Here is a 12,973-nt window from a genome sequence, read left to right on the forward strand (position 1 = left end):
AAGGTCACACTTTAAACATTCTGGGTCAATGAGACCAAGTTTGAACATTGATTCAACAAGCACTGAGAACCACAAGTCCTATGCTGACTCCTCGCTGATGACAGAGACACAGCCCAGCCCCTCCAGGAGCTCATGAACTCATGGGGGAAAAACAGCAGCAACCCCAAGCCTGGGAGACACCAAGACACTAGACACAGGCAGCGAGCACAGCCCCCACAGCACAGAGCAGAGCCTGGAACCCAGAGCCGTGGAGTCAGGGCGAGTCGCACATGCGTGGAACCTGAGAAGACGAGCTGGTGTGTGTCAGGCCCGGCAGAGGCCAGAGAAGAAGGAAGATGAGAGTGTGTTCCAGGCAGAGGGAGGAGCACCCACGAGGGTGCAGAGGTGAGAGGTGACAGGGCACTGCGGAGATGTATGAGCCCCTTGTGCTGGAGTATAAGTACTCATCAGACACTTACATGAAAGGTGTGGAAAATTCCACACATAAAGCAAAGCAAAAAGAACAGTATTTCATGGCTCTGGAATGAAGAATACTGATCAGCAAAATTTGGGCTGAAACAGGTATATCCAACATCTATAATCGCCCCCATTTGTGGTACATTAACTTAAATGACAGTTTTAGTTTAAACATCATCATCTTGCAGTTCTTGTTGTGCCTCCATGGTAACGACCCCCACTAGTATCCATGAGGATGAGGGTTTGATCCCTGGTCCCACTCAGTGGGTTAAAGATCCGGCACTGCCAAAACCTACAGTGTAGCTTCAGATGTGTCTTGGATCTGGCGTTGCTGTGGCACAGGCAGGTAGCTTCAGTTCCAATTCCACCCTGGGCCTGGGAACTTCCATTTGCCCTGGGTGCAGCCCTAAATAAATAAACAAACAAACAAACATCAATCTCAAACACTAACATCTTAGAACCGTTGCTCATTTGGGATTTGCAGTACTAAGAAATATTTGGAATGTCATTTCTGCATAAGTGAGAAGCAGATAGATTTTTCCTTTAAGGAGAATGTAAAAGGAAGAGCAGGTTAAAATAATGTCTTCACTATTCTATTAACCACACGGCCACATGTGGAGGGTGGATAGTATTTAAATTCACCTTAATGTGAAAACTTGGTAAGATTTCTAAACTCGTTCAGTAAATATGGGGGGGGGACTACAAAAATATGATGTGACATGTAGTAAAACTTACCTTCTCAATCTGGCAATGAGATCCGCAAGTGACTTTTCCCAAGTGTACATTTTTACTGTTCTGATGCCAGTTATAACTTCACTCACGGTCCTGATCCTGTCATCTGTGTAAGCTGCAGTCTTATTCCTGAGGGGACAGACGTGAGGGGTGAGCCTTAGTGACCACAGCCCAACTTTCTGTAGCAGCAGCAGGGGGCACAGGGAGGGACCAGGAATCACATGATTCCCTGCAGCCCTTTTGTGCTGATGATACAGGCAGGTCCTACTCAAAGTACAAATGGAGAAAGACTTCAATGAGCCAACCCTTCAGCCCGATTCAACAAGCACCTTGGAGAACTTGCAGGATCAGCTACAGAAGACCTGAAATGAGTCGGATACAAACCGTCTCCACAAGGAGGTCACAGTTGGGCAGGGAAGACAGAAAGGAATCTAACAGGAAGACAGGCTGTGCTGTCATAACAGAGGAGTGAAGAGTGGGGAGCAGAAAAGATGGGGCTGTTATTTCTAAAGGGAAAGGAGAGCAAGAATATCCTCAGAGGCCCTTTAGCACTGGAACAGGCCCTCAAAGGATAAGGAACATCTCTCCACTGAAGAGATGGGAAAGGAAATCCCAAGGAGAGAAGAATAACACACAGAAATGTACCAAAACAACAACTCAATGTTCATTACCTGACACCCTGGACAATGACCCACCTCTAACCCTCGGGACCTGCTTCAGGACTAACTCATCACCATCAGATCGTTCTTCATCATCAGACACTTTTCTATCCCGTACGCTGCTGGGAATGGGGGGCTTTAACAAAGAGATCATTGAGACTGACCTTGCCCTTGAATGCTGCAAATTTAATGGAGACACTGAATTAAAACAAGACATGGGGGTTCCAGCTGTGGCTCAGCTGATTACAAACCCACCTAGTTTCCATGAGGATGCGGGTTCGACCCCTGGCCTTGCTCAGTAGGTTAAGGATCTGGTGTTGCCATGAGCTGTGGTGTACGTCACAGATGCAGCTCCAATTTGACCCCTAGCCTAGAACTTCCATATGCCAAGGTGTGGCCCTAAAAACAAAAAGAAAATAAGAACTAGACTTCCCACTGTGGTGCAGCAGGATCAGCAGCATCTTGGGAGCACTGGGACACACGATTGATCCCCGGCCCAGCACAGTGTATTAATTATCCACCTTGCCACAGCTACAGCTTAGCTCACAACTGCAGCTTAGATCTGATCCTTAGCCCACGAATTTCATAGGCTGCAGGGGTGGTCAAAGAAGAAAAAAAGTAAAACAAAAACAAAAATTAAGTCACGAACATGCATACATGAAAATCATTGTAATACAAGCAAACAAAAATATATGCAGCTAGAAATGGGCCAAGTAAGATTATTACTAGTTTCAGCAATGTTTAAATAACTTTGACATGAGTAAATTCTGCCTATTCAGGTGGGATGCCAGGAGGAGCCACGAATGCCTTTGCTTTTCCCACTTCAAGTTCAGCCTTCAACTTAAGGCTGGAGCCTCCCTCCCCTGGCTAAGCCTGAAGAGGATACAATACACGCAAAGAGAGCAGAGAAGGTATTTATCTTGTTTTTAAACAACCGCACTGAGCAAACTTTGAATGTTACCAACTATATGTCACCTGTTTTTTAACCCTGTGTTTCTCTTACCGGAGTGATGAAAACAACTTCCCGATGCAGCTTTGCAAAAGCAGGAGAAGAATTAGAACCGCCATCCCCGCAAGACACGATATTCCTACTTCCATCCAGAGCAGGGCGGTCACCACGACAGCCTGCAGAGGCCCCACCCACAGAAAGTGCAGGAACATTGTCACCTTAAAAGGAGAAGACAAGGACCTCTTAGGACTATATCAAAACACAACCCTTAAGACACAGTAGAGAAACTATCTGCTCTGAAGGGACAGACAGGAACCTAAACAGAAATGATCACAGCGGGTTTTCCGCCTGCTAATAAAGCAGAGATCCAAGCCTCCGACCCAAATGAAGCTGCTCCAGGTCAGCCCAGAGCCGCAGCACTGGAAGCAAGATGCTGATTTTGTCTAAAGACCACAGATGAGCTCAGGGCTTCCCCAAACTCTCTCTGCCCCCAAACTCAGCCCCCATCCCTCCCTGACACACACACAAAACCTATATTATGGTACCTACCACACTCTCCAATACTTGGGTATTTACCCCCCTACTTGGGTATTTACCCCCCTAACACACTGGGGCTTCTCCAGGGAAGAAACAGAATCTTACTCATCCCTGAGACTGAATAGGGGCTTTACGTGATGTTTGATGAATGAATAACTGAAAGAGAAGAAGTCTAGTGCAATACAGATCTGACTAACAGCTACCACACCCTGGATAATGTGATCTTTTCATAAGGTAAGTGTAAGAAAGAGTGTGAGGACAGTCGTCAGCAGGCTGTGTCTTGCTGGGACCCACCCCCATCTGGCATGATTTCCCGAAGGCTCCCTGGGCAGCAGGCACTGAACAGGGCACAGGGGGAGGAACAATCCCTGCCCCCAGCCCACACCACCTGGACAAGGAGCAGACAGTCCTGCAGCAACAGCAGCACAACATGCCAGAAAGAGCCCTCCAGGGGACCCTCAGGGACAGTAACCACGCTGGGCAAGACCTCGGCTGGCTGTTTATTATTAGGCAAAGCTCTCACCTCCAGGATAACACACAGTGTTACATCTAAGCTGCACCCAGAAGAAATCAGTGGTGGATAAAAACATCCCTTGTCTTAGGTCCCCTAAGGAATCCTGGCCAACACCCAACACTGGTGCCTGGTGTCCCAATAAGCTAAACCCATTAGAAGGACAGGAAATGGAAACCATCCCTCGGGTACAGCTCACCTGGTCAAACCTGTTCACGTCATTGGACAGCAGATTGACTATCTGGCCGGTGCTGGTCTCCCTTGTGGCCGAGTTGCTCAGGCGAAGTGCCTGAAATGAGAGAAGGGAACAGAGAACTGGATTCCTATGGTGACACCAAGTCACTCTGAGGTCACAGCAAAAGGGAGCGTGTTTTCATGGGCTCTTGAGTCGTGTCAAGAGGAGCAGGATGACCCCGGACAGCAGGGCTTGGGCTTTTTTTTGGCTCGCCCACAGCATGGGGAAGTTCTTGGGTCAGGGATCAAACCCAAGCTGCTGCAGTGACACCACCAGATCCTTAACCCTCTGTGCCACAAGGGAACTCCCATCCACAGGCTCTTTATTTATTTATTTTTTTTTATTTTCCCACTGTACAGCAAGGGGGTCAGGTTATCCTTACATGTATACATTGCAATTACAGTTTTTCCCCCACCCTTTCTTCTGTTGCAACATGAGTATCTAGACATAGTTCTCAATGCTATTCAGCAGGATCTCCTTGTAAATCTATTCTAGGTTGTGTCTGATAAGCCCAAGCTCCCGATCCCTCCCACTCCCTCCCCCTCCTATCAGGCAACCACAAGTCTCTTCTCCAAGTCCATGATTTTCTTTTCTGAGGAGATGTTCATTATGCTGGATATTAGATGCCAGTTATAAGTGATATCATATGGTATTTGTCTTTGTCTTTCTGGCTCATTTCACTCAGTATGAGATTCTCTAGTTCCATCCATATTGCTGCAAATGGCATGATGTCATCCTTTTTTATGGCTGAGTAGTATTCCATTGTGTATATAGACCACATCTTCCAAATCCAATCATCTGTCGATGGACATTTGGATTGTTTCCATGTCCTGGCTATCCACAGGCTCTTTAATGTGGTGGCAGCCACACCCTCAGCGACAGTAAAGGGAGGAATAGGAAGTAGAAGCAACCCCCCCCACCCTGATTGTTGATGACTTTGGACACGCCCACATATAAAGGATACAGGTTTAGACTTAGGAGTCAACTAAAGTAAATCTGAGACACGGTAAGTCAAGGATAATTTAGGAGGTGGAATTAACATCCACTCACTCCTGTACACAAGAGAGAAACTGGAGCTCCAGCTGTGGTGCAACAGGATCAGCAGTGTCTCTGTAGCATCAGGATGCGAGTGTGATTCCCTGCCTGGCACAGTGGGTTAAAGGATCTGGCAATGCCACAGCTGCCACATACATCACAAATGTGGTTCAGATCTGATCCCTGGGCCTGGGAACCCCATATGCCTTGGGGCGGCCAAAAAACCTTAAAAAATTCAAAAATAAAAGAGATAACTAAGAAGGACCTACTGTAAACCACAGGGAAATCTACTTAATACTCTGTAATAACCTGTATAGAAAAAGAATCTAGACGTATATAACTGATTCACTTTGCTGAGCACCTGAAACTAACACAACATTGTAAGTCAACTACACTCAAAATTTTTTAAAAAATCAAACACAAACCACTTCTGTCCGGGGGACCTGTGTTTTTTTTTTTTTTTTTTTTTTTTTTGTCTTTTTGCCTTTTTCTAGGGCTGCTCCCACAGCATATAGAGATTCCCGGGCTAGGGGTCAAATCGGAGCTGTAGCCATTGGCCTACGCTAGAGCCACAGCAACGCAGGATCCGAGCCGTGTCTGCAACCTACACCACAGCTCACGGCAACACAGGATCCTTAATTGTTAACCCACTGAGCAAGCGCAGGGACCAAACCCGCAACCTCATGGTTCCTAGTTGGATTCGTCAACCATGGCACCACGACGGGAACTCCGGACCTGTGTTCTTAATGCCAGTCTCTTGACTTTTCAAAACACACAGCCTGTGCCCCACAATCTACTTACTTGGTTAAAAGTTCTAACAAAGTGCCCTAGAGATCTGAGGACCCTGAACAGACACCATGAGTTGTTTCAACAGACGTCAGCTAGACCCGCTGATCCAAACAAAATGTCAAGTTCATAAAAACCTTATGTAGTCCTGAAGGTAACAAAAAAATCAACAGTCAGGTAGGAATGTGAAATGATGTAGCCGTGATGGAAGAGAATATACAAGTTCTGCCAAAAATTGAACATAAAGTCAGCAGATAATACAGCAATTCCACTTCTGGGGATGTACTCAAAAAAGGGACTGAAAGAACAAACTTGAACATGTTTTTTGTACACCTGTGTTCACAGCAGCCTCGTTCACAACAGGCAAAATGTGGAAACAACTCAAATGTCCTCTGACCACATGAACGGATACTCAGAATGCTGTATATACCGATCATGGAATATTATTCAGCCTTAACAAAGAATTCTGATACCTGCTACATCATGAATGAACCTTGAAGACATGGTGCTTACATGACATAAGCCAGACACAAAATGACAAACATTGTTTGATTCCACTTATATGAGGCACCAAGAGCAGCCAAATTCACAAGGAGAAGCAGCAGAATGGTGATGGCTGTGGGGGAGGGAACTGCGCGGTGAGTGTTTAATGGGCACAGGGATTCAGTCTGGGAAGAAGAAAATGTTCTGGAGATGCACACGGTGACGGCTGGACCACAGCATGAATGCACCTAATGTCACTGAACAGCGCACTTAAGAAGATGGTAAATGTCATGTTGTGTATATTTTAGCACAATAAAAAAAAATCAATGATCAAAAACCAAAAGTAATTTTATCAAAGCTGTGGAACAGTAAATAAATGACAAGTAATTTTTATATATGATACATCCCTCAGAGGCATTTCAAATTCAGCTGAAGAGAGCACTGAAATGCTGAATGGGCCACTGTGGGAAGCTGGCAGATGTGCAGCCTTAGAGATCACCTTTAAAAGGGCCCAAGTCAGAGTTGCTGTTGTGACTCAGAGGGTCAAGAACCCAACATAGTATCCATGAGTATGTGGGTTCGATCCCTGGCCTTGCTCACTGGGTTAAGGATCCAGCATTGCCACCAGCTGCTGTGTAGGTCACGGAATCGGCTCAGATCTGGTGTCACTGTGGCTGTGGCCAGGCCCTGGGCTCACAGGGCCACAAAATGGATGAGTCTCTGCTCCAGGAGAGAAGAGGAGGAAACAGATGTCATTTGGCTGACAAGAATAATCCCAAGAAACAAAAGCTCCAGGAAAGTACCAACTACGGGAAAGAAATTAAATTTTCCATTTAAATTGTTTGGTTTTAGCTTTCAATAAGGATTCACTTGTTAATAAAAATTCCATGTATTTAAGGTGTGCAGTGTGATGTTTCATATAAATACACAATGGGAAAAGATTACTGTAATAAAACCAACATCCATCAGCACACCTTTTTTATGTGAGGAGAGAGCACTAACCATCTACTCTCTCAGCAAACTTCAGGCATACAATACAGTTAAATAAGGATTTTTCTTTAATAAAGATGAAAGCCCAGGGTAAAAACGTATCCAGCATCAAGTTTATAAAGTGTTTCAATTACTGACATGGTGTATCTGTGTCAACTCCTTTGTAAAGACATCTAAAATCCTAACTCCTTTTATACTAGTTAAGATCAGGGTAAACTATGGAACTTTACAGCGTTTCTCATTACAAAATCACTGAACACATCAGATCAGGTATCATTAAAAGTGTTACAATGCATACTTGAGAAAAAAGGAATACTGTATTAAGAAAATAACTTGACATGCACAAAAATAAACTCAAAATGGCTTAAAAACTTAAACCTGAGACAAGACATCCTCAAACTCCTAGAAGAGAACATAGGCAAAACATTCTCCGATATCAACCTTATAAATGTTTTCTCAGGTCACTCTCCCAATGCAACAGAAATAAAAGCAAAAATAAACCAACAGGACCTAATCAAACTGACAAGCTTTTGCACAGCAAAGGAAACCATAAAGAAAACAAAAAGACAACTTACAGAATGGGAGAAAATAGTTTTGAATGATTCAACTGACAAGGGCTTAATCTTGAAAATATACAAACAACTTATACAACTCAATAGCAAAAAAGCCAACAACCCACGTGAAATTTGGGCAAAAGACCTGAATAGACATTTCTCCAAGAAGATATACAGATGGCCAACAAGCACATGAAAAAAATGTTCAACATCCCTGATTATTAAAGAAATGCAAATCAAATCTACTATGAGGTACCACCTCACACCAGTCAGAATGGCCATCATAATAAGACCACAAATAACAAATGCTGGAGAGGGTGTGGAGAAAAGGGAACCCTCATGCAGTGTTGGTGGGAATGCAAATTCGTACAACCACTGTGGAAAACAGTACAGAGGTACCTTAGAAAACTATACGCAGAACTACCATATGACCCAGCAATCCCACTCTTAGGCATACATCTGGACAAAACGTTCCTTGAAAAAGACACATGCACTCACATGTTCATTGCAGCATTATTCACAATAGCCCAGACATGGAAAAACCATGTTCATCGCAGATGAGTGGATTAAGAAGAAGTGGAGAATGGCCATCATTAATAAATCCACAAATAACAAGTGCTGGAGGGGCTGTGGAGAAAAGGGAACCCTCCTGCACTGCTGGTGGGAATGTAAACTGGTACAGCCACTATGGAGAACAGTTTGGAGATACCTTAGAAATCTATACATAGAACTTCCATATGACCCTGCAATCCCACTCTTGGGCATCTATCCGGACAAAGCTCTACTTAAAAGAGACACATGCACCCGCATGTTCATTGCAGCCCTATTCACAATAGCCAGGACATGGAAACAATCCAAATGTCCATCGACAGATGATTGGATTCGGAAGATGTGGTATATATACACAATGGAATACTACTAAGCCATAAAAAAGGATGACATCATGCCATTTGCAGCAACATGGATGGAGCTAGAGAATCTCATACTGAGTGAAATGAGCCAGAAAGACAAAGACAAATACCATATGATATCACTTATAACTGGAATCTAATATCCAGCACAAATGAACACCTCCACAGAAAAGAAAATCATGGACTTGGAGAAGAGACTTGTGGTTGCCTGATGGGAGGGGGAGGGAGTTGGAGGGATTGGGAGCTTGGGCTTATCAGACACAACCTAGAATAGATTTACAAGGAGATCCTGCTGAATAGCATTGAGAACTATGTCTAGATACTCATGTCGCAACAGAAGAAAGGGTGGGGGAAAAAACTGTAACTGCAATGTATACATCTAAGGATGACCTGACCCCCTTGCTGTACAGTGGGAAAATAATAAAAAAAAAAAAAAGAAGAAGTGGTATGTATACACAATGGAATACTACTCAGCCATAAAAAGGAACAAAATAATGCCATTTGCAGCAACAGGGATGGAACGAGACACTCTCCTACGAGGTGAAATAAGTCAGAAAGAGAAAGACAAATGCCATAGGATAACACTTATATCTGGAATCTAATATCCAGCACAAATGAACCTCTCCACAGAAAAGAAAATCATGGTCATGGAGAACAGACTTTTGGTTGCCAAGGGGGGAGGGAGTGGGATGGACTGAAATCTGGGGGCTCATAGATGCAAACTATGGCCTTTGGATTCGATAAGCAATGAGATCCTATTGTGTAGCGCTGGGAACTATATCTAGTCACTGATGATGAAGCATGATAATGTGAGAAAAAGAAGGTAAATATGTATATGTGACTGGGTCACCTTGCTGTAGAGTAGAAAATCGATAGAACAGTGTAAACCAGCTATAATGGAAAAAATAAAAATCATTATTTAAAAAAAAGAAAATAACTTGAATGAATAGCAACAAATTCTCTCCAAAATTACTAAAAATGATGCAAAATTTAAAGTTTTATCCCAAACAACTCACTATTTTTAATACTACTAAAAGCAATTATAGCTATAGAATATACTGAGGGAGTCTGTATCTGGCATAGATCTCATTCACATTATTCTTTAGTTAATGCAATTATGTTGAAGAGGCAGTTATGTTAAATGTCATTTCAAGATAGAATCATACCCTTCCCAAAAACATTCTTTTCTACTAGATTTCATTTTATAGATTCAATCACTGACGTTGACTTTTAAATACAAGTTTCATGTAAACAAAGGTTTTAATGAACACCAAAAACAAAATTTCCATAAACACCACTATCAAATTTAGGCATGAAAACACTGAAAATCAATTTGATATTTTTATTTCTTTTTCTTCTTTTTTCTTTTTACGGCCACACCTACAGCACATAGACGTCAAATCAGAGCTGCAGCTTCAGCCTACACCATAGCCCCGGAAATACCAGATCCAAGCTGCATCTGCAACCTACGCCGCAGCTTGTGACAACACCAGATACTTAACCCACTGAGCAAGACCAGGGATCAGACCTGCAGTCTCATGGATACTAATCAGGTTCTTATCCCACTGAGCTACTATGGGCACTCCAACGTCATACTTTTAATACTTACTTTTAAATTATATTTTGTTACAAATTCAGTGGGTACCATGCAACAATGTGTGGCTAAAAGCTATCAAAGGCAGCCCTGACCTGATCTCAATACAAAACTTTTCATTACATGCTGGTAAAATAAGGTTAAACAATAACAAAATTGCCTTAAGGCAAATAGCAAGCTTCTCTAGTAATGGGTAAATGATCCCAGTTACAATTTTTTTTTTTTTTTTTGGTCTTTTTGTCTCTTTTAGGGCCACACCCACAGCATACGAAAGTTCCCAGGCTCGAGGTCCAATCGCAGCTGTAGCCACTGGCCTATGCCAGAGGCACAGCAACGCCAGATCCGAGCTGCAACCTACATCATAGCTCACGGCAACACCAGATCCTTAACCCACTGAGCGGGGCCAGGGATTGAACCTGTGTCCTCATGAATGCTAGTCAGGTTCACTGACTGTTGAGCCATGACAAGACCTCCCAAAACTGTTCATTTACAGGAAACTTTCCCAAAATACCTCCAATGTTTCAGGGGAGGTACACACTTTGGTGACAATGACACTTACCTTGCGGTAAATCATGTGGCACACGGCTAACCTCAGCCTCATCCCCACACGCTGAATGTGATAGAAGTACAAGTGGTGCAGAAAGGCCCAGGTGAGCACGCAGACGCTCAGCCCTGCGGCGTAGGCCAAGGCTTCGTGGAAGGCGGCAGAATCACTGGGATCATAGTATTCCAAATAACTAATAATTTTCCCCAAAAGGACAGGCTGAACTATTCTGGTGCCTTCCTGAAAGAAAAAAGTCATATTGAGAAATTCAAGGCATACTGGTTTTTCTTAACACAAGCTGTACTTTTGTTATTAGCGTGTTAAAAAGACACTTTGACAATATGCTACATTCATAGCTAATCTAGGAAAAAATTATGCAGATCTGCTCTCTTCTATGAGACAAGCAGAAAGCAGTTTTAACCTCAAACCAATTGTTTACATTCAAAGACGATGAAGCCTTAGTACACTGTGCTCAGTACACTGGGGATGCTCAATAAATACCATAACCAGTGCTTTAGAACACACTTGACAAAATACCAAGTGAGTATTGGCCTAAGATGAATAAGGAAAAAAGGCAGCAGAAGAAAGGTGAGAAATTTGCTTCCATGTGAAGGAGCCCTGCTGACAGCCTGTCCCTGTCCCCTGTGCACTCAAGGCCCCAGCCAACAGGAAGTCCAGGTGGCTCACGTACAGGAGACACACTCTTGCCATCGCCTCCTGCTTTAAGAGCCTTTATGAACTGAGACTTTGGCACAAACACAGATCCAATCCTTCCCTACCTGAGGTTCACGTGTCAGTAGATCAAGAGAATAGAGCTCAGATTTTCGTGGTGAATCACAAAGAAACCAGGCTTGGGAGGCTCCCAGGCTCTCAGTTCTGGAGGGCTGGCTTGGGGGGGTTATGTCTTTACCTCCTAGAAGCTGGGATGTTCCCCAGAATCAAAAGTTAAACATGCCATAGGCAAAGCTAAAAAATGATGTCTTCCATGGCTCTCCATCCAACATACGCTGCAGCTGCTGGTTTGGGAGAAACACTATCCGTCATCTATCCCCCAAGACAAAAATCAAATCCTAAACCAATGAGATGAGAGGCATGGGGGCTATGACCTGAGTAAAGACTCGGGGAAAAGCAATTTTCTGTCCCAATGTGAAAGGCAAAGGAACAGCAACACTTACCCACCCTGTGAATAGCCACTCCCACCCACAGCCTACTTCCTCCCTCTAATTACCCCGTGTGAGGTCCCTTGTCCCCCATCAAGGACCCAGAGATTATCAGAGAAAGACAAATATATGACATTGCTAATATGCAGAATCTAAAAAAAAAAAAAAAGAAATGAATTTATTTCCAAAGCAGAGACTCAGAAAAAAAAAAAAAAATGAAAAAAAAAAAAGTAAAGGGTAAAAGGAGGGAAAAGATAAGACGATTAACATAATAGACAACAAAAACGTATAGCTCAGTAATACTAAAAAAGGAACAAAAAAGATATAGAAATGTGCGCTGTGACATAAACCTGTAACTATGACAACACTGTAAATCAATTATACGTCAATAGAAATTTGTTAAAAAGCGAAAGATAGAATTCATGGAAAACTGGCCTAGGCATCAGAACATTTTGCTTCAGAAACCAGATCAGCCATCGGATGATGATGACTCCAAGCCCATCACAAGCCCTCGTGCGCCTCCAGGTCCTTATCCATGGAAATACCTGCCTTCTTTACTTCGAAGGAATCCTGAGAAAACTAATGATATAAACAGCTCAGAGTGCTTTGAAACCAGCATAAAAACAAGTGTAAGCTATGATCACTTTACTACACAGAAGTCCTGGAGAAAGCTACTCGATTCTTAGTGGCACAGCTTGGAAAACTCATTTGCTGCTGAGAGGTGATCATGGAGAACATGACCTCTTGAGAACGTCATTCATAAAAGCCAGCTTTTCCAGACAGGATTAACCGTTTCACTTCTAAGCATATTCTTAAAATTCTGACATTATGGAGCTC

The 12,973-nt window shown here is 43.3% G+C and overlaps 1 protein-coding gene across 3 annotated transcripts in view; it reads right to left on the reverse strand.

Annotated features, from left to right (window-relative positions):
• LOC110258119 (multidrug resistance-associated protein 4-like) overlaps positions 1–11,391 on the reverse strand; it is a 52,027-nt gene extending 40,636 nt beyond the window's left edge. For all 3 annotated transcript variants that reach the window (XM_021081275.1, XM_021081276.1, XM_021081274.1), the window contains exons 1-4: positions 10,992–11,391; positions 4,044–4,133; positions 2,851–3,014; positions 1,192–1,317 (exon numbers count right to left, since the gene is read on the reverse strand). In XM_021081275.1, the coding sequence (XP_020936934.1) occupies positions 1,192–1,317; positions 2,851–3,014; positions 4,044–4,133; positions 10,992–11,234 (623 nt within the window). In that variant the 5' untranslated portion in view covers positions 11,235–11,391. The remainder of the gene's footprint in view (positions 1–1,191; positions 1,318–2,850; positions 3,015–4,043; positions 4,134–10,991) is intronic.
• Between the last annotated feature and the right edge of the window lie 1,582 nt (positions 11,392–12,973).

This window comes from Sus scrofa, unplaced genomic scaffold (assembly GCF_000003025.6).
Source record: "Sus scrofa isolate TJ Tabasco breed Duroc unplaced genomic scaffold, Sscrofa11.1 Contig1265, whole genome shotgun sequence".
Taxonomy (NCBI): Eukaryota; Metazoa; Chordata; class Mammalia; order Artiodactyla; family Suidae; genus Sus; species Sus scrofa.